The sequence below is a fragment of the Corvus cornix genome, chromosome 2 (genome assembly GCF_000738735.6).
Source record: "Corvus cornix cornix isolate S_Up_H32 chromosome 2, ASM73873v5, whole genome shotgun sequence".
In the NCBI taxonomy this organism is placed as follows: Eukaryota; Metazoa; Chordata; class Aves; order Passeriformes; family Corvidae; genus Corvus; species Corvus cornix.
This window is the reverse complement of record NC_046333.1, coordinates 105,553,825-105,573,659: the sequence shown is the minus strand read 5'-3', so window position 1 is coordinate 105,573,659 and position 19,835 is coordinate 105,553,825. Positions and strand designations below refer to the sequence as shown.

Below are 19,835 nucleotides of genomic sequence, written 5' to 3'. Positions count from 1 at the left end.
GCAAAGCTTCGTGCATGCTTTAGATTAGCCATGTAATTACACCATAACCGCCCCCCCCCGGATTTAATTTCAATTGAAAGCAGTAGAACTAATAGTGTGCTTACAAATAAAGCTAATTAAGATTTTGTAGAACTAGGGACTATTTCATACAAATACCAAGAGGTTTAATGTCAGTGTATAGCACTTTCCATGACTCATAGAGTCTATAAATATGTACAGGTATTTTCAGCCTGATCATTACATGCCTGGCCTAGCTCAGAAAGAAATGTGTAGGAAATGTGTAGCATAGTAGGAAACAACTCTTATAAACAGAAAATAATAGTGTAAATATCTAACTGGAACAAAATCCTATAGCTGATGTACAACACAGGAAATTCCATTTCAACATATTTCTTGATGCTTAATCCTGCCAGGTGGAATGGATCAACAAAAAGGGAGAAGTCACAGTACATGGTGAAAAAATGTTACACATTTGTGGAGGTCGTCCAACGGGACCTAAGAAAAATCCACAAAGCAGCTACAACTCTCATTGCTCAAGTTCAGCTAGGTTCAAGCTCAACGTCTATATATCTTCTTACAATTATTTACTTTTCAATTTATCAGTATCTTGCAAAAACATCTATTTTAACTGAAATTCCCTTTCAAGCTATTTTCCTATTTTTTTTTTTAATATATACATATTATTTCAATTAAAATAGAGTAGCAGTGAAATAACAGGGGTAGGAAATTGGGGCAGGGAAAAAGGCACTTTTTACAATTAGATCCCATTCTTCAGACTGTCTCTAGTATGATCCAATATTAGAAGAGTACCTTATTAATTTCAACAGCATCAATAAGCACTGAATCATCTGCTTGTATAAGAGTGGGAAAAAATTAAAATGTCAGCACAATGTCATGACATGCTATACTATAGCTGATCAAAGCATTCAAATTCAGAGGAAAATAAAATATTAAGAGGAAACTGTTGAACATGGCAGCTGAGATGAAAAACAGAGATCTCCATAATAGGTCACTGCAAATCAGATTTGGAAAGCTAAAAAAGAAGAGAGTGGATATTTCACATTAAACCTGAAGGTATTATTGATGAGATTTTTTAAAAATTAAATTCAAAACAGAAATGAGAGAGGAAAAGCTTTTCAGAGTAAGCACAATTAACAGCTGCCTTTCAGGAACAGGGTGTTGTGTTCTTAAGTGCACTTCTAAGGTTAAGTTTAAGCCCAAGATTAAATTTAACAGACATACTAGCTCTATCAGTTTTGCCCTTGGGTTCCTCACACCTCCTCTTTTAGCCATCAGATATATATGAAATAACAGGAGAGCAAAGAGCTAGGATTTTGTGGTTTTGTAAAAAGAAATAGATAACATCCAGCAGTGCCTATTTCCATGTGGTTACATAATGTCTAGAATAAAGTGTGAGGAGTAACATCTAAGACGGTGCAAGACACTTTGCAATGTTCAAAATTAACTGAGTTGAGAACAGGAGCCCAACACACACCAGGACTCTACGTCTCAGCATCAGCTTAAGGACTGGCTTTGCAAGGTACAAGTGTGTACTTGACCAGAGACTCCCAAGGAGACCTTCAGAAAGCAGACAATTCTGAAAATAAGTGGTGGGATCTGTGCCAGAGATCCCCCAGCCTCTTCCCCTGGGGCAGGAGTGCTGCTCTCCCTCCCCACAGGGCTGGGGCCACCTGCTTTCTCACAAGCTCCTGTGAACTGTGAGTGACGTGTTGAAATAACCCTTTTTACTCTAGATTGAGTAAAGCTTTCCCTATATAAAGTCAGACTCAGAAAGACCAGCAAACGAATGCTACTAGTAAATGAATATTAGCAAAGAGAAATGTCAAAAATGAGTGGACAAGCCCTTGTACTGAAAGATTGAAGTCTTTGTTAGATTTCATTACACATGTAGGCTAATAGCACACATTTCACAAGTGTCTGTATTAGATTGTCTTCCTTTATGCAAATGTATTTTCCATTTTCACTCTCCTGAGCCAAGCATGAGGTTCAGAGGGAAAGAGAGATTGCCCCTTCTACTTCAGCCCAAGACCCAGGCATCCTTAAGAAACAGTCTGGCCAGGGGATTGCGAGGTCTGCAAGGGTGCCTGCTTGGTATTTCCAGAGAATAGAACTTGAAATGTTTTGGGTAGTGATGAGTCTTGGTCAAGGGGTTAGCAGCAACTCAACGAGCCAGCAATTCATAGAGATCACAACAAAATACATATTCCATTCAATCCATCATATTCAGAAAAAAAACCTGTGGAGCTATCTTAATTTTTAGTGCAAATTGGGGACTTGCAGTTCCCATTAGAGCTAACAGATCCTTCACTCTTCCTGATTATGTGTTTAAAAATAAATCCCTCAAATCTCTTGCCTAAGCAGCATTAATCATGCTAGATCTTAGCCATCAATCATCAATTGGCTTTTATGAATGATTAGGTAAACAGAATAGAATGTTTTAAAGTTGCTGTCACAGACCATGGGCTACAGACACCCACTCTCCCCACCTCCTCTTCGATTACAAGGGAGTAATATTGCTGAGTATCACAAAGTGGGATATCATTTGCTAACAATATCTGTCTGTATTTTATATCAAGCACCTGTTAGTATTTAAATATCTCATTTCAAAGTATCCAAAACTTTGTACAAGTCAGATCTCAGACATATTTCACAGAGATGGAGAAACTGAAGGAAATAGCATTAAGCGGGCAAACCCTCAAAACAAGTATAATGATGTACAAAATGCCAAAAATTGCTTATCTCATTCCAGAATCTGCTCATATGCCAGCCTGCATCTGGATTCCTGACTTTTTTTCAACTGCTGTAGCTTCAGAAGGTGTACAAAGAAGGCCCTTACATAATGCAGTGGTTTTTTTAGCAAGCTAAAACTATGCTGAAGAGATTAAATGTTGAGAGCTATTTTTAGCCAAACTAATGGTATCAATTTCACTAATAACATAAGCTGCAGGTGTCTCCTAAAGTAAAAAGCAAGACGATGGAAGAGCTAGCATGACAAAAGGCTACTGACTACAGAAAAGTAGCAGTTCCAAATTACATTAAATTAGGCAAGTCTGCCCAACACTCCCCCTGGTGGTTTTGCCCACAGAGATGATCATGAAGTCCCAAACATGCAAAATCCTCCAGCCTAATGACTAAATGTCCCGTTAATAGGATTAAGTACCTTCTCATCAGATAAACAGAACATGGCAAAATCCCTGACACTCCCAGAAATTAGATCAGAACACAGGCCAGCCCCTTCCTGACGCAGGGAGCAATTTTACAGAAGAGGTGTTTCAGTATTAATGGTAAATATACTTGTTTTTTTTTACTTTTCTTTGGTCATGTGTTTGTATTTCTTTGCAAAGTTAATTGTTCTTTCGCGATAAATGCAAAGGTATAATATGCAAGTAACTGTAGAAGTAAATCCAGGCTAGAAACAAATCCAGGCTTTTAATTTACATATGCTCTTTCGGCTGATAATTGCATCTCCAAGAAGGCTATATTGGCTAACTACAAGGCACTTGCATACTGTGTTCACTTAATCAGATGAGAACTATAAAGTGCAGTTGCATGGTTTCTGAAAAATAAACCTTTTGCCTCTGCTCTTAGGAGGGAAATAAAGAAAATGGCATTTCTTTCCCTTATTTCGCAGGAATTTCTTTCATTTGTTGATCAGTTTGTTTACAAAACTAATCTAGTTGCCAATTTCTTGGCACACCTATTGCTGCGTCTCTTATATTAAGGCTTATTCTGAAAGAAATTGCATATTTGGACACAAGAAAGCAAACAACATTCCAGAAATTTCCCTCTTTGAAACTGGCAATAGTGTTTAGCATGGATGTATTTATAATATGAACTAAGGACACAATATGAGATCAGTAATTAGTGTGTTTCACAAAGTAGAAAAGGGACAGACTGAGCAGCATAAGCTTTTGGTTTTATATATACATGTCCTGATTCTGTTAATCACTGTGCAAACTCAGTGGAATTCATCTAATTAATCGAAATAGATAATTACAAATGGGGTCAAGCGTCTTACTCGTGTTTTCACCAAGAGTAGCATTTAGGTGCATGCTATACACCTCAGAAACTATAGATAAGACAAAATTAATGGGATCTTGTAAGATACTTAGTATTATATTTAGTATTTATATTTACTTAGTATACCTAGACATTTGAGCTTCCTGACAAGGTTTACATGTAACTGCACTGACCTTTTTCTTTAACAGAAAGAACATGAGGTCCTCTTGGATACTTATAATACATGTGCTGTGTCTGAAGGGTCACCAGTGCGTACCGATGAAGCAGGAGGACATGAATCTCCGGGATAACCTTAAGCGTACGTATGGAAGCCGCTGGGCCCAGGTCTCCAGCTGGGTAATGCATCTTGATTTCCACACTCACTGGCATCAAGAAGTTCCACTTCCATGTGTGGAGCTTAGAAACCACAATAAAGCTGGCTGCATGAATGAATACATGCACACACAACAGGAAGATAAGAACAAGCAGGATGAGAAAGCAAAGGGATTCACAGATAAGTATCACCTGCCAAAAAAAAAAAAAAAAGAGTGTTTACAGGATTTTTATAGGTTATTTGGTTCCTTGCAGATCATCAGAATATAAACCAAACCCATAATTCAATTCAACAGATTTTGAACTATTTTGTTTGTTTAAATTATCTTTGAAAATATTTACTCTACATTTACATACTTCACTGAAAAAGGTGGCTTTACAAACAACTCCAATAAAATTACTTAATTTAGAAAATAGCAGCTGCTCTGCACACACACACACACACACACACACACCTCTAAGCATGGCTTTATGGAGGATCAGCCATTTAACAACCCTGTGCTTCAGTCTATGTTAATAAGATTTCTGTAATAAACAAAAAAAGAGTTAGGGTTAAGGAAGAAAGATATAAGAGAAGAAGTGATCAATGTGTTTTTGGCAGTCTCAAGGTGATGTGATTTTACTTGTTTTCTATAGGTCCAGTGATAGGGTATTTCCACAAAGAAAACAACTACGGATAAAGGATAGGCAGTCATGCAGATCTTCAAGGTGCAACACATGGCCCAGCCCAGGTTTTCACCAAAACTTTATGGTCATTACTTCACAGGAAGTTTAGAAATTGAATTTTTATGAAAACAGGTTGAAGGCACCTGTAATCTGCATTATTAAAATGTAAAGGGAAGCTGTCCCAGGCTTCTACCAGACCAAAGATAAATATAAAGGTTATGTCATTACAAAACTGATGAATGATCCTTGGAGATACCCAAAACCGAGGATGATGACCTGTGCAACCTGCTGTAGCTGACCCTGCTTTGAGTGGGGCGGGGAGGCAGACTCAATGATCTCCAAAGGTGCCTTCTAGCCTCAATTTTTCTGGGATTCAGTAATCAGCAGTGGGACAGCTGAATATATATACTGAGTTACATACAGATGATCCTTGCAAAAGCTCTGGGCCAGATTCTTATCTGATGGAAATTGTCTTGTCTCAGTGTTACTCAGCATTCGCTATCTCAGATTTGGCTCTCCCACTGTAGGGAAACACAGAGCGATTTCACTCTGCTTCAGCATCAGTGCGTGACAATTTGCAATAGTGTTAAAATCTGATTAAGTTACTATATAATTTGGCTTTTTTTAGAATTATCTGAAGTTGGAGAGAAGTATGTAGATGAAGAGGTGAAGAAAGCTTTGATTGGTATTAAGCAGATGAAAATTATGATGGAAAGAAATGAAGATAAGCACATAGATCTGATGAAAACCTTGAAGAAGAGCAGTGAAGAAAAACAGGTAACATAAGTGCATACATGTTTGGTTTGGGTTTTTTTTAATGTTTATTCTGGAAAGAATATAAACCACATTGTATGTACAAAACAAGCAGAGTACATCTCTTTATGCAGTCATGGGATCAAGAGAAAATCTGCTTCTGCCCCTTTGTCTCACTAGCAGAGGAAAATTGCACTTACTGCTTGTTTCTAAAAACCCCTGCTTCACTGAATTCACACCAAGGCAACTGCAGGCCACTGTAGAACAGTGTTTTGTGCAGAAGGTCCAGCAGTTCTGCCTTCCATGTCTCTACACTCCTGAGGACACACGATGTTTTCCAGCTTCCTTTGCAAACTTCAGACCTGCAGGAGAATATCAAAGCCACAAATGATAATGTGCTCTAAAGAAAGTACAGTGAATCAGGGAAATTTCCAGTGTCTCAGTGCAATGCCTGGGCTCAGAGCCACGTGCTCAGATGATCTGAAGAAACAGAAGTTTACTGTATATTTTAAAAAATACAAATATCCTAACTTTGTTTCAACGAGGCTGAAGGAAAATTCCTTTCTGGCCCAACATCTGCTAGTTAGTTTAAACTATTTGTATTAGCAAGCCAAAAAGTACCTGACAGCTTCCTAACATCTTAAGGAACACCAGTGCACTCCCACCATCAACACTTTTGTCAGATCTTAGTGGATGATTTCATTTACACAGGACTTACATCCACAGTGAGAGTTCATAAAACACTGAATAAATGTATTAGAAAGATCAGAAAATAACTAAACATAGATTATGAAAACTGCAGTTACTGTGTCCATCAAGCACATTCTGACAGAAGTTTTCTTTTATGTGAGTCTTTTCCCTATTGGAATGCTGACAAAAAGGAGTAAGCCCCACCAATTAAAAGGCTTTTGTCATACTTAGAGATAACCTGGAACATTGTTTGGAAACCAAAACTATTAAAATATGTTGCAGCTGGAGAGAGAAATTGATGATGTGCATTCTACTTCAATAGGAAGAACTTCTCTCTTTCCATTGTCAAGTCTATTCCAAAAATGCTGCTTCTGACCTGCTCAGCTTTGTGCCCTAGTGGATGAAGTAAATAGAAGCAGCATTGTAAAATGCATCTTGTTTCCCTTCAGTATGGAAGGAGTGCCTCACACTTCCACAAGAGCAGGAAAAAAAGCCCCTCCCTACAGCCTTTTGATTCATACGCTCCCAAACAGCATAAATGCTATACTTCTATATATTTCTGCATTAGAGAAAGACTTTATGTATGGCAAGGACCTAGCCTGAAAATATCAATCCCTTAAGGGTAAGGAAAAGCAACAGCAAAGGACTATTTGTGGGACAGATGAATACTGTTCAGATGATACGGAGAAAAAATAACACAAGTTGAACACATGACCGTGTGGGAGGTTGAATTCTTACACAGAATGATGGGTGAGTTTTTTTCTTAACATCAAAAATCCTGGTAGACTGTAGAGATCTGTTTGTTTCTGTAGGCTGTGCCCCCTGGGAGAACAACATCAGAAAAAACCTATGAGGAAAAGGTTTTCAATTTTCAGTTCCCTCCATATGTGACTGCAGCTGAGAAGACAACCTACCCTAGTGGTTAGAGATTAGCAAAAAGAGGAGCCATAAATAGCCAAAATGAGTGATCAACACTGGGATGAGTACTTAGAATACTCATCTGAAAATTGCCCTCAACTGAATCTTTTTCCTTACTTAGCAAGCCTTGCGACTTATGGATGAAGTAAAGGCGAGATTGGAAGAAGAGGAAAGACAATGTCAAGTATCCTTGAAAAATCTATGGGATGAATGTGAATCTTGTTTAGAAAGTACCTGCATGAGATATTATACGACTTGCAAACATGGTGTGTCAACATTTAAGAGAAAGGTAGGAAGAAACTTTGTATCTGGGGAATACTCTTGAGTTCACCCAAAGTTTGAGAGACAGCACATCTTATTTTCTGAATATCCAGATCTGCCAGTTATATAATCTTACTAAAATTAATTTGATTTGGAGGGTCTGGAAATATGAAGTTATGTGGTAGAGATTACATGTGATTATGGTCATTGAATGCTGAGCCAAAATGAGTTCAGTTGCACCCTGGCAAGACTCCACGGAAACTGATTACTCCCTTGACTCCCAACAGATTCATTCCAGATATACCATATTTTCTCTCACAGTAGGACTTGCATTAAGATGCACGATAACTGTTTGTGAAAAATACCTCATAGATTCTTTATGGTCCGTCCGAAAATCAGTGAAGTTAAAAGTGTAGCTGTAGTTAGCAAAATTACATGGGGAAAAAAACCCACCTACTTATTACAACGTCATTCTTTCCTATATTTATCTTAAATCAACTCTTTAAGTAACAAAACCAGCTTTAAAATGCTTAATGTCTTTTAACAAAGGAACCTGTCAGCAAAGGAGATTCCCCTAATTCTAACAGACAGAAAATAAGCTTTCCTGACTGGCACATTATTATTACTAAAAGACTTAACAAAATTGTAATCACATATTTTTTGTTTGGGCATACGCTTTAAGTGCAATGAACTTCAGAAGCAAAACTGTAATTGCTGCATATTCTTAAAATAATTCAGGTTAAAATGTGGGAGATAATAAATTTAAGACTATTGGTGATACTTTTAGCTTTTTAAATACCACTCTCAGATACCTCATACAGATGTTTTGGACTTTCAAGGGTTTGTGGATGCTGAAATTATTGCAGTAAAAGTTACACACTGCATTGCCACTGTCTTTGACCCTCTTAGTAACTTCCTCCATGAGTTATTTGGTTTATTTGAAGCATTCAAAGTAAGAAATGTGTTGTGACCCAAGTAATTGCGAAAAAAAAAGAAATAGAAAAGAAGACAAAGATGATAGCTGTGGCTGAGTACACACAGACAGCAGGAGCAATACTGGCTTACGCTGTTCCTGCGGTGTTGTTCCACATTTCACCTTCCCTCTGAGCTGCACTAATGGTCAGATCAAGCTGGTGATCTAGTTTTTTTAAAAAAATTAATATGTATAACTGTCTTTATCTATATGTGTATCTGTCTATATCTGTGTATATCCCTCTGTGTGTGTTTTAGCGGGGCACTTCTTAACCCTCACCCATTTCGTAATGCCATGGAGTGTGGCTCAAAATCCACTCCATTGGCTCAGGCCAAATTAGTGCTTGAAAGTAGGGAGCAGGGAACCAGTGGCCAAGACCCAGGAACAGGGAACTCTGTATAGAATTGACACTTGGCCTCTTACATGGTAAAACCACAGACTCAGAGCCACTGCTTTATTGATTTTGCTGGTTTCAGCTTGCACAAGGAGGTGAGGATTTGCCCATTGGTGAGAAAGAGCAGGCTTTTTACAAATCAAAGTGAGAACAATCACCTTCTGCTCCCTACACCGCACATAAGCAGACAGAAATGCATCTCACATCTTTCCAACATAAAGTCCAAATTGTCGGTTGGAAGAAACCCAAATGCTGATAATAACTTTGAGCCTCTACAGATTAAAGGGCAACTGGCAACTTTTTTACTCCAGATCTGATTTGGAACTAATGATTTCGAATGAATGCGCTTCCCCTCTTTGGGGTCTAGTGTCTTAAATTACTTCAGAGAATATGCTGTGTTGGCAGTTATTAAGAGTGCATTGTTTCTATGAGTATTTGAAGGAGAAAAATTAGAGACACTTACCTGAGAAATGAGAAACTGGTAACTTGTCAGGCAGCTGATCTGTCTCCTTCTTACACACAGGTTGAAGATTTTTTGAGGAAAATACCTCCACTCATATTTACTTTTCATGAGGATCAAGGAAGAGAGATCCAGTCTAATGAAAAGCCTGAGAAAGAGGATACCCAGCTAGCAAAGATGGAAGATTTATTTAGCCAGCTATTATCGGATGTAGGCTCAATATTTGACAGAAGTTTCATTTTTTTCATGCACATGCAGAAAGAATTTGACCAGTCTTTTCAGACGTATTTCATGTCTGACCTGGACTTGAGTGAGTCCCCCAGTATGCCAGGGTTACCTGAGGTCACTACCAGAAATGACGGCTCCCAGAGAGGCTGGGGCATGCCTGGCTTCTTACAGATAGTTTTTGATTTCAGTAGGACGGTGTTCGAAGGTGTCAGTGAAGTGATCACCGACGTATTTGATGAATACAGAGATCATAGAAGAGATGTGCCAGAACAAACCAAAGGCAAGTGTTAAAAAATGAAAATTGACTGCACTGTTAGTGACATCAACCTCTTTGGGATGGCTAAACTACAGTGAATGACTCAGTTTCCAGTATGCTAGTGTGAGATACGTAAGGAAGCTCTGGAGGTTACGGGTCAAGAATAACTATCAGTTAAATGCACAAGTAGAAGTCACCTAGAAATCTCATAGAAACGTCGCAGGGGACTTACAGGTCCTACACAGCCTGATTTTCATGGCAATTCTCAAAGAATTTGCAGGAGTTCCTCAGGAGCACTTAAATTCTGGGTGGATGCAGGTTTTCATAAGGGTGACTGACAAATGCAATCTCAGCATTTGTCAGGATGTGATTTGTATCATCTCTTATTGACATGGTCATCAATTCTAAAAAATTAGGGTAATTCTGTGAGATGACAAGGCAGATCCCTGTCCTTGCCAAATGATGTTAAGTTCAGCTTGACAGCTCCAAGTCTTGTTCCAGGCTACAGCAGCAATGTAGTTTGCCAATCAAATACCAGCCAATCAAAGATCAGCCATCAGGTTTTCCGGTGACCAGAAAATTCTGGGCATACCATTGGTGATAACATTCAGTGAAGGAAAAAGACCATAACCAACTTTTAGAATACAAATAAGCCTCATATTTTACTATTGCAAACAGGACAAATACATGCTGGTCCTTGTCTACAAGGAAATCAGAGTGAGAACATGCCATAACTCTGAGTGGCAGGTGACATAAGCATTATGTAATCATCAGAAAATACAAAGTTAAGTGACTCTTGAACAGTGGTTTTTAGTTTTTTCTGCATCATAAGCCATGTTACCTCAGAAATAAGCTTTGGTACTGTGTTGTCATCTAACTGTATGTGATTATGAAACATCCTGACTTCTAAGGGTCAAAAAGATCTTACCAGAACTCACATGTTGTAGAAATAATGTGTAATAATATTAGCAATTGTTTGGATATTAGTGGGGGATATTGGATATTTGGATATTAGTGCCTTTATAAGGGAATATACTACAGCGGCATGAATTCCTTGAAAAGAAACATGATTTGTATCTTCTCCTGACTTCTACTTTTTAATAATTTATTCCTTTTATTTTTGTGGGGCAAGGGGAGGGGAAGAGGAGGAGTAGGGAAGGAGGATTTATGCAAAACACTTTGGATTAAGGGCAAGAAATTATATTCTAGCAGTCAGGCTCGGTAATGAATGCATACTTATAAAGACTCTAAGTTTAATGGCAGTCTAAAAATACTATGACTTCATTCTAGATCCTGACAGAAGTGGCATGTTTTCAAAAATTGTGTCAGGGCGCCAGAGACTTCAGTGCAGTGAGCTTCGGGAGAACTCCTCTGGATGCCCACAGTTTCATGAGAGATGCCAGAAGTGTCAAGACAATCTCCTGCACGGTAAATAACTATTTTGCCGGTTTTTGTTTTTTTTTGTTTTTGTTTTTTTTTTTTTTTCTGTAATGCATTGATCAGTGGTTTATAAATGTTGAAGTTTTAATTTTCTACTTTAATTTTCATATTTTTGGAATTAACATTTAGTCACTGAGTTTTTACTGTAACTACGGGTACAATAACCATTCCTCATTCCAGATGATTTCAATTAGCTTTCCCCACTGTCTCCACAGAGTGTCAGTATAGCTCGGTTGTTAACATACCGCTGGTGTCCCAAAGAGACGACCCACAGTCTCTAACAAAATACCTACATGTTTTGTTAGAGCTGCCATCCTGCAGAGAAGCAAGATGTCAGGCAGCAGTCGATCTTTGCTGGGTGCAGCAGTGCTGAGCAGAAAGTGAGGAGAAGCTCAAACTCCTGACACTCACTTCTCCTGATGACAACCAGGGGTGACCTCAGGTGTCATTCAGCTCCTCGCAAGGAAAGCAAGTGCTGAAGAGCCTGTAATTACTTTTTGTTGAACCCTGTCCACAAAGAGAACTGACAAGAAGGACAAAAAGGGGGCTTCATGTCAGTATGAAAGGAGATGGCAGAGCTCTGTCGGCACCATCCATGGGCACCTGAAAAACCTTCAGACTGATCACCTAGAACTGCTGTCAGGACTCCCACTGCAGGATAACGTACCTGTCTTTCCAGAATTATTTAGATCTTAAAATCCACGGAATATGCTTAAACCTAAATTTCTTCAGAATATCTCCAGTGTGGCAAACATTAATGATACAATGAAGTACTTTTAAAATAATATCATATCATTATAAATATCTTTTTATCTACACCCACATATTGCAGATACCAGTTTGTTACTGTACTATCAGCTTGGAGATGCCCCTTGATAATCCTATTTGACAGAAAAAACCCTGAATTTTTACAGAGCAATTTTTGTATAAAAATTTTTCTTGTTTAAAATCCGTATTTTAGTAAAGAAAAAACCGGCCATCTTCCATTCTGAATTCGTGGCAGATGATACTAGTCTCATACTACTGTCTAGCTATTGCAAGATAAATATTAGGTCTTAACACTCAACAGGAATACAGGCTTCCTTGTAATAACCTCTATCACAGAATCATAGAATAATTTGGGTTTAAAGGGACCTTTACAAGTCATCTAGACAAACTCCCCAGAAAACATGGCAGGGACATCTTCATCTAGATCAGGTTGCTCAGAGCCCCACCAAACCTGACCTTGAATGTTTCCAGGGATGGGACATCTACCACCTCTCTGGGCAACCTGTGCCACTGTTTCACCGCCCTCATTGTAAAAAACTTCTTGCTTACATGCAATCTAAGTCCACCCTCTTTCAGCTTAAAATCATTACCTCTTGTCCCCAGGGCCTGATAAAAAGCTTGTCCCCATCCTTCTTACAGGCACCCTTCAATTGCTGAAGGCCACAAATTATATTCAAAGGCCACAATAAGGTGTCCCCAGAGTCTTTTCTTCAGGCTGAATAACCCCAGCTCTCTCTGCCTGTCCTAATAAATAGGAGAGGTGCTCTCACCCTCTAATAGTTTTTGTGGCCCTCCTCTGGCTTTGCTCAAACAGGTCCATGTCTTTCTGTGCTGAGGAGTGCAGACCTGGATGAAGTACTCCAGGGGTCTTAAGAGAGAAGAGTAGGGGGGCAAAATTACCTCCCTCAACTGCTGGCCACGATTCTTTTGATGCAGCCCAGGATATGTTAGGCTTTTCGGGCTGTGAGCACATATGGCCAGTTCATGTCCAGCTTTTCATCCTCCAGCACCTCCAAGTCCTTCTTGGCAGGGCTGCTCTCGATCTGTTCATCTTTCAGCCTGTGTTGATACCAGGAGTTGCAACAACCAAGGTGCAGCACCTTGCACTTGGCCTTGCTGAACCTCATGAAATTCACCTGGGCCCACTTCATGATCCTGTCCATCTCCCTCTGGATAGCATCCCATCCCCCAGTGTGTCAACCACACCACTCAGCTTGGTGTCATCTGTGAACTTGCTGGCAGATCCCACTGTCCGTGTCATTGATGAACCCATTAAACAGTACTGGTCCCACTACAGACTCCTAAGGGACACCACTTGTCCCTGATGTCTATCTGGGCATTAAACCATTGACCACTACCCTCTGCACAATTCCTCATCTGCCAAACAGTCCACCCAGCAAATCCATATCTCTCCAATTCAGGGAGAAGGATGTTGTGGGGGGCCATGTCAAAGGCCTTACAGAAGTACAGATAAATGACTTCTTTAACCCTTTCCTTCTCCACTGATGGAATCACTCCATCACAGGAAGCGACTGGTTGGCCAGGCAGGACTTGCCCTGGGTGAAGTCGTGCTGGCTGTCTCAAATCACCTCCCTGTCTTCCATGTGCCTGAGCAGAGCTTCTTGGAGGATCTGTTCCATGATCTTTCCAGGCACAGAGCTGAGGCTGACAGGGTGGTAATCCTCAGGGTGCTTCTTACTACCCTTGTTTAAAAATCAGTGAAATATTTCCCTTTTTCCAGCCACCAGAGAATTCAGCTATCTTCCATGACTTCTCAAATATCATGTAGACCAGCTACATCAGCCAATACCCTCAGGACTCATCAAGTCCCACAGCTCAGATACGTTAATGCTCCTCACGTGGACTCAAAACTGATCTCTTACAGTGGAAGGAATTTTGCTCCCTCAGTCCCTGCCTTGCAGTCTATATACCTGGGGCAGATTCAAAATGAAATATAATTAAATATAATTTTAAAAACCCATTATGTGTAAGGAAACTATGAAGTTGCTATATGTAAAATTTACCAGATCTTATTTAGCATTAACAGAAAATCTATTGCCATGAAATACGATATAAACCTTGAACTACTTGGTAAATCACTTTAATACAACAAATGGGATAATGCATCCATTTAATCATTACGAGCCTAAACTAAATCTACCAAAATAAGTCAGAAAAATTATTCTCCTTTTTTCAGCATTATTTAAAGACCAATCCAAACCATGCCCCCTTGCTAGACTCTTTCTGCAGTTTTCATTCCTTCAGACAGAAAAGATGAAGTACAAGACATAACACTGTCTTTTCTAACAGATTGCCCAAATGTTCCTGAGCTGCACATAAAGTTTGATGAAGCCTTTAAGCTAGTTAATCTCTCAGGGGAGCAGTATGAACAGATTCTCCAGGTGGTTCGGCATCACACAGAAGACACTTCCTACTTGTTGAACAAAATGAAAGAAAGATTTGGGTGGGTGTCTGAGTTATCCAACATGACCATTGGACCCGAAAACATTTTCAACATAGTTAAGGTAAGGGTTGTCTTCTGAAGGGAGCTATTGCTGCCTTTAACCTGCATTTTGCTTGTGCTTACACTCCTGTGGGTTGTGGATGTTTGTACATGTGTAATGTTTGGGTTTACAACACAATGTTCCTACTCATCTTGAATTTGTGTATGCTTGGTAATCCCTCAGTGAGCTGAAACTCCTGAGATTAGAAACCATTTTGCTCTAAATCCTTTTAGTCTGATGGATGGCTGACAGGCTAACCTGAATCACTGTCTGATAAGAGTAAATTGACACTAGCAGCTTTGACCGGCCTCAGATTACCTTCACAGATAAATTGCCCTGCAGCAGTCACTAACACATCTATATTGGATTGATGAATGTCTAGCTATATAGCTGTACCTAGATATTCCAAAGTTCAAAGAACGCAAATGTTATACAGCTTGTTGCAGTGGAAGCTGCACGTGCTTGACAGCATTGGTCAATATTTCATAAATACATAATGATTAATTGTATCTCACACACAAGGATACATTCAACGTAAATTCAATCCATTTTCTTTGGGCAAGGGACAAATCTTATTCTCTCTTCTAACTCAGAAATCCACTCACATATAGTGAATTACTACTACTACTACCAGAACTTTATACAAAATGATGGTACAATCCACCAAAAAAAAGCACAAAATAGGAACAGGAGACAGGCACACTTTCCCAACTAAGTCTGAGATACCTGTTCTAGGAAAAAGTCTGATTAAGTCTGATTAAGATAAACACACAGGAGTGAATAAATTCAATCACACAAATGTTGTATTGAACTTAGTGGGACAGCTCAGAAGTTTTCATTAGGAGAAGTTCCTTATAGATGTAGCTCATGGTATAAATATTAACATGCAGTTCTTTAATATGGTCTTGGCAGTGCCATGTCAGCTCTTTCCACCACCTACAATAAGCTTTGGCATAAATTTAGACACCCACTGTCTTTTCAGAAGAAAGCAATTTAAATAAAGTAGGTAAGTCTAAAATATTCCCCTATTTAATTTTCCCCTATTAAAGACAGTGGGCACAGTAGGTATAAACAAAACTGAAAGCACACAGTAGTTTGTAGTGTCTAAAGTACTGATCTCTTCTAGGTGGTACCTGGGGATCCCTCCAGTAAAGACGAAACCGTGGTAGATGTAAACATTCTGACTTCACCTACTTTCACCATTAAAGTTCCTCCCAACTTAGATACAAAGAGTCCTGAGTTCATTGAATACGTAGCTGGGAAAGCACTGCAATTGTATAAGCAGAATTTTTAAGTGGTAAGTTCATTCTTTCTGCTCTCATAGAGAACACACTTCTTCATTAGGGGTGTTTACCTTGCAATAAACTTCAGTTGGAACAAGATTCAGTCATGGTGTACACAAGGCTGTCTTCTCAGAAAGGATACATCGAGAAAAACACAAGCATTATGGAAAACACAAACAAACACTCAATGATCTAGCCTGTAAAACACAGACACAATGATATTAAATGATGTGACTTGTTAAACTGTGAAACCCTCGATCTTTAAGTAACAGCTGGGATGAGGTAATGTGATGATAAATATTCCTTCAGAAAAGAATTGCCTCACAATCACAGTCCAGTGTCTTGGCATTGAAAACCATGTCTTTGTGTTCATTCATCATGAATGGACTGGAATTACCACTATTCATTATGGTTTTTTTATTTTCCGTAATGTTTCAGAGCTTGCTCATATTATTTTTGATGATAATGAAGTACAAAGTGAGAACCACCACCAGGACTTGGAAGAACTGTCTTACTGTAACATTCCTGCATTAGCAGCATTCTGGTCAGATTAACAGTGTTTATTAATAGAGGCTACAGTTCAACTTGCAGGAACATGCACAGAAAGATCCTGCTCATGGGCTTCAACCAGTTTTGTAGAAAGGACACACAAGAAGCCTCTCTCCATGTTTAAGACATTTCAGGAGGAAAGAAAAACTAGACAGAGAGGCAGGGAGGAAAAACGCTTCATATTCTCTACTCCCACAGGGAATTTCCAGGAAAGATGGGATGGTTTTAGGTGGCATCACACTGCTGTGGAACTTGTGAAAAACTTGTGTGTTTCCCTTCCCTGGGGACTCTGGGATGCACAGCTTTAGCGGCCTCCGACGCTCAGAGTTGTCTCTCCCAGGGGAACAGAGCCACAAGACACATGAGACTTTCAGGCAAACCACCGCAGTGTCCCCAGATCTCCTCAGAAGGACCAGATTTGGACACAGTTGCTCTTTAGGTCATAGCTGACTTGCTCAGCTGAGCAATTGAAGCATTACTGGAACACAAAGAGAAGTCTCAGGAGGCAGGGAAAAAGCATTCCACATTAACAAAGTAGATGAAGAAGATTTCAGCATTTTGTATTAAATCTGGCCATTCTTTTGAGGTCAGAGGCACAAGTTTTGAGCCGATGCAAGAAATCACTCCGACCAGAAAGGCTGAAGTGGGCTGCAGAATTTAGACATAATAGAATAAACCTCACCATGTACTTTGCTTAGGTAAATGTTGGTGAAATTATGTGTATATTATATTTAAAGCACAAATATTTTAATATTTATAAACATATAAAATAAAATGCTCTGACACTTTCTCTACAATTTTTCTTCAAAATTCTCTGTAACTTATAAGCAGTTATAAATATAAATAATAAATACTGTTTCAGATCACAGAATACTAATCTTCAGGGCCTAATTATTTCAGGGCAATAATTATTTCTGTAGTCTGATGATGATTTTTAGCCTGAATCTTAGTCTGATTCTCCTGTAGCCATTTCATACCTGAGAAAAGTGGTGTTGATTTCAAAATCACACCACCATTTTACATTCAGTTTGCACAAGACTTAAAGCACATGTAATTGTAATGCATAAAAAAGAGTTAAAACTCTACAAGAAAACTGGACAGATCTATAAGAACAGAAAGAGAGAGAGAAAAAAATCTGTTTGTCTGGTTTTTATGTTATGCATGTTTCTACAGCAGGACACCAATACATTCCACATATACTTATTTTTCTAACATATTTTTCTCCATTCAAAACCAAAATTAATAATCTTTCTTTTTTTGTTTTTTTCCCTCCTAGGAAAGAAGAAGTGTGAAATCTTTCTTCCTGAAATGAAGTATATGCTTTTTAGGTGAAATACCCCTATGCTCAACATAGCTAACTGTTAAATTACTATGGTTAAAATAGCTGCATATAAATAAAATGTTGCTTAGTAAATACTGTGACATATGAGCTATCAACCAAAGACTGTAGACATATTTTAACCCAAACCCAAATCCATTTTAATATTAACTTATTTTAAAAAATGTTATTTATGTTGTCAGTAAGGTAATCTTTGATAACAAGCTATGGCTCTGGTTATGCAAAGATTTAAGGACATAATCAGCTGTAAGCATATAAGTAATTTCTATTTGCATACTTATATTCAAGCATATGCTTAAGCCTTTTCAACACTGATCCCTACAGATGTTGCACATTCAGCTAAGTCTGAATCAACCAGATTTCCATATGCATGTAGCATATTATTTTGCAATGAAAATATTAGATTTCTTCTTCCAGTTGCTTTTGATGCTTATTGTGTACATTAAATGACTTATCTGAATATGAACTAATGAGTAAGTCTTCTGCCTTTGGCATTTCTTACAAACAGCAGTTTGCCTCTGGATTTCATTTTTTAATTAATTAACAGGCTTTATCAGTAAAGAAGTTTGTTTCTCCCTAAATTATACACATCAGCTTTCAATGGTATTTGTAAATTATAATGAAGGTTAAGAACTGATATAGCTCTCAGCTAGAAGCAGAGCTCTAGGTGATTTGGTTTCATTTGCTGTGCCCAGCATTTCTAAGCATTTTCTGCACACAGGTATATGCACAATTTCCAACTTCAGCTCTGCTAAATATATCATATTAATTTCGAAGTGTACAGAAACATCTATGTTAGATATGAGCAGAGAAAAATATCCACACCCTACTTACACTTTGTTTTCCTTTGCTTCTATACATACATGTTAAGTATACAACTTCATACAAGAAAAAAGCCATCTCACTCTTTTTATTAGTGGAAAAGATGATTTTCTGCCTGCTGCAAAGAAAGTCCTCTGTGCTCCTCACCTTCCACATTTCAGGCTCCTAATCACGAGAGATTATCAGTCATAACTCCTGTAAACATACCACTTGTCAGAAAGCTGGGCTTTATCTGAGAGATAAGTGACTTAAAAAATTCTTGACTTCCAAGAGATACTAACAAAGAAATATGCAGAGAACAATCAGTTTCTTCCGACCAGCAGAGATTACACCTAGAAGATTTTCAGAGGACATCACATTGGGAACAGGTGCAATCAGACACGGGTGGGGATGCAAAGTGACAATGGGATGTGGGAAAATCTGACATCAACAGGATGAGACCCAATAAACCCAAGTGACAAGTACTGGCCTTAGTGAGAAAGCAAATGTGCCAATAAAATATGAAGCAGGAAGCTGATGACATGGCATGGCATGAAAGGATCTTGGCTTTAGAAGCGCAGGTCAGGGTGACACTGCTGGAAGTGGAAGGTGAGGTGAGCATGGGGCCTGGCACTGCAGGGGCAACACACCAGGGGAGACAAGGGAGGCTGGCACTGGGCTGCACCCGGGCCTTTTTCAGGATACCCTGGCTGGGGGGATCTAGTGCCAGATGCGTGTGGCCTGCCAGACCCAGCCGAAGGCTTTGGTCTTGTTCAGCTCTGATGTGGGATGCCTGAGGCTGCAGAGAGAGGGAGAAAGATGACAAATGCCAAAAGCACCTTCCAGCATGGGATGAGCCTGCAGAGCAGTTACTGTGCCGCTAGAGCAGAACGAAGTCACAAAATCGCACAATCAACCACGTACGAAAAGACTTCTGGGCTCATCAAGTCCAACCTGTGACCGAACACCCCAGGTCAACTAGACCAGAGCACTACATGCCACCTTTTTTTCCCTTAAACACCTCCAGGCACCACCTCCCTGGGCAGCCCATTCCGATATGTGATCAACCTTTCTGTGAAGAAACTCTTCCGAATATCCAACCTAAACGAGCCGCTATGTTCGGAGCACGGGCTCGGGCCAGGTGCTCGGGCCAGCCCTCCCTCAGGGGGAACAGCTCCGTGCGGGACCAGCCCGGGTGG

General features: G+C 39.3%; 1 protein-coding gene across 1 annotated transcript; it reads left to right on the top strand.

Annotated features, from left to right (window-relative positions):
* The first annotated feature begins 3,211 nt into the window (after positions 1-3,211).
* Positions 3,212-18,305, top strand: CLUL1 (clusterin like 1). The gene is made up of 9 exons (XM_010396430.2): positions 3,212-3,305; positions 4,230-4,339; positions 5,648-5,796; positions 7,502-7,669; positions 9,532-9,976; positions 11,243-11,380; positions 14,471-14,685; positions 15,791-15,961; positions 17,773-18,305. The coding sequence occupies exons 2-8, from the start codon at positions 4,237-4,239 to the stop codon at positions 15,956-15,958; spliced, it is 1,386 nt and encodes a 461-aa protein (XP_010394732.2). The 5' UTR covers positions 3,212-3,305; positions 4,230-4,236; the 3' UTR covers positions 15,959-15,961; positions 17,773-18,305.
* Positions 18,306-19,835: the final 1,530 nt, after the last annotated feature.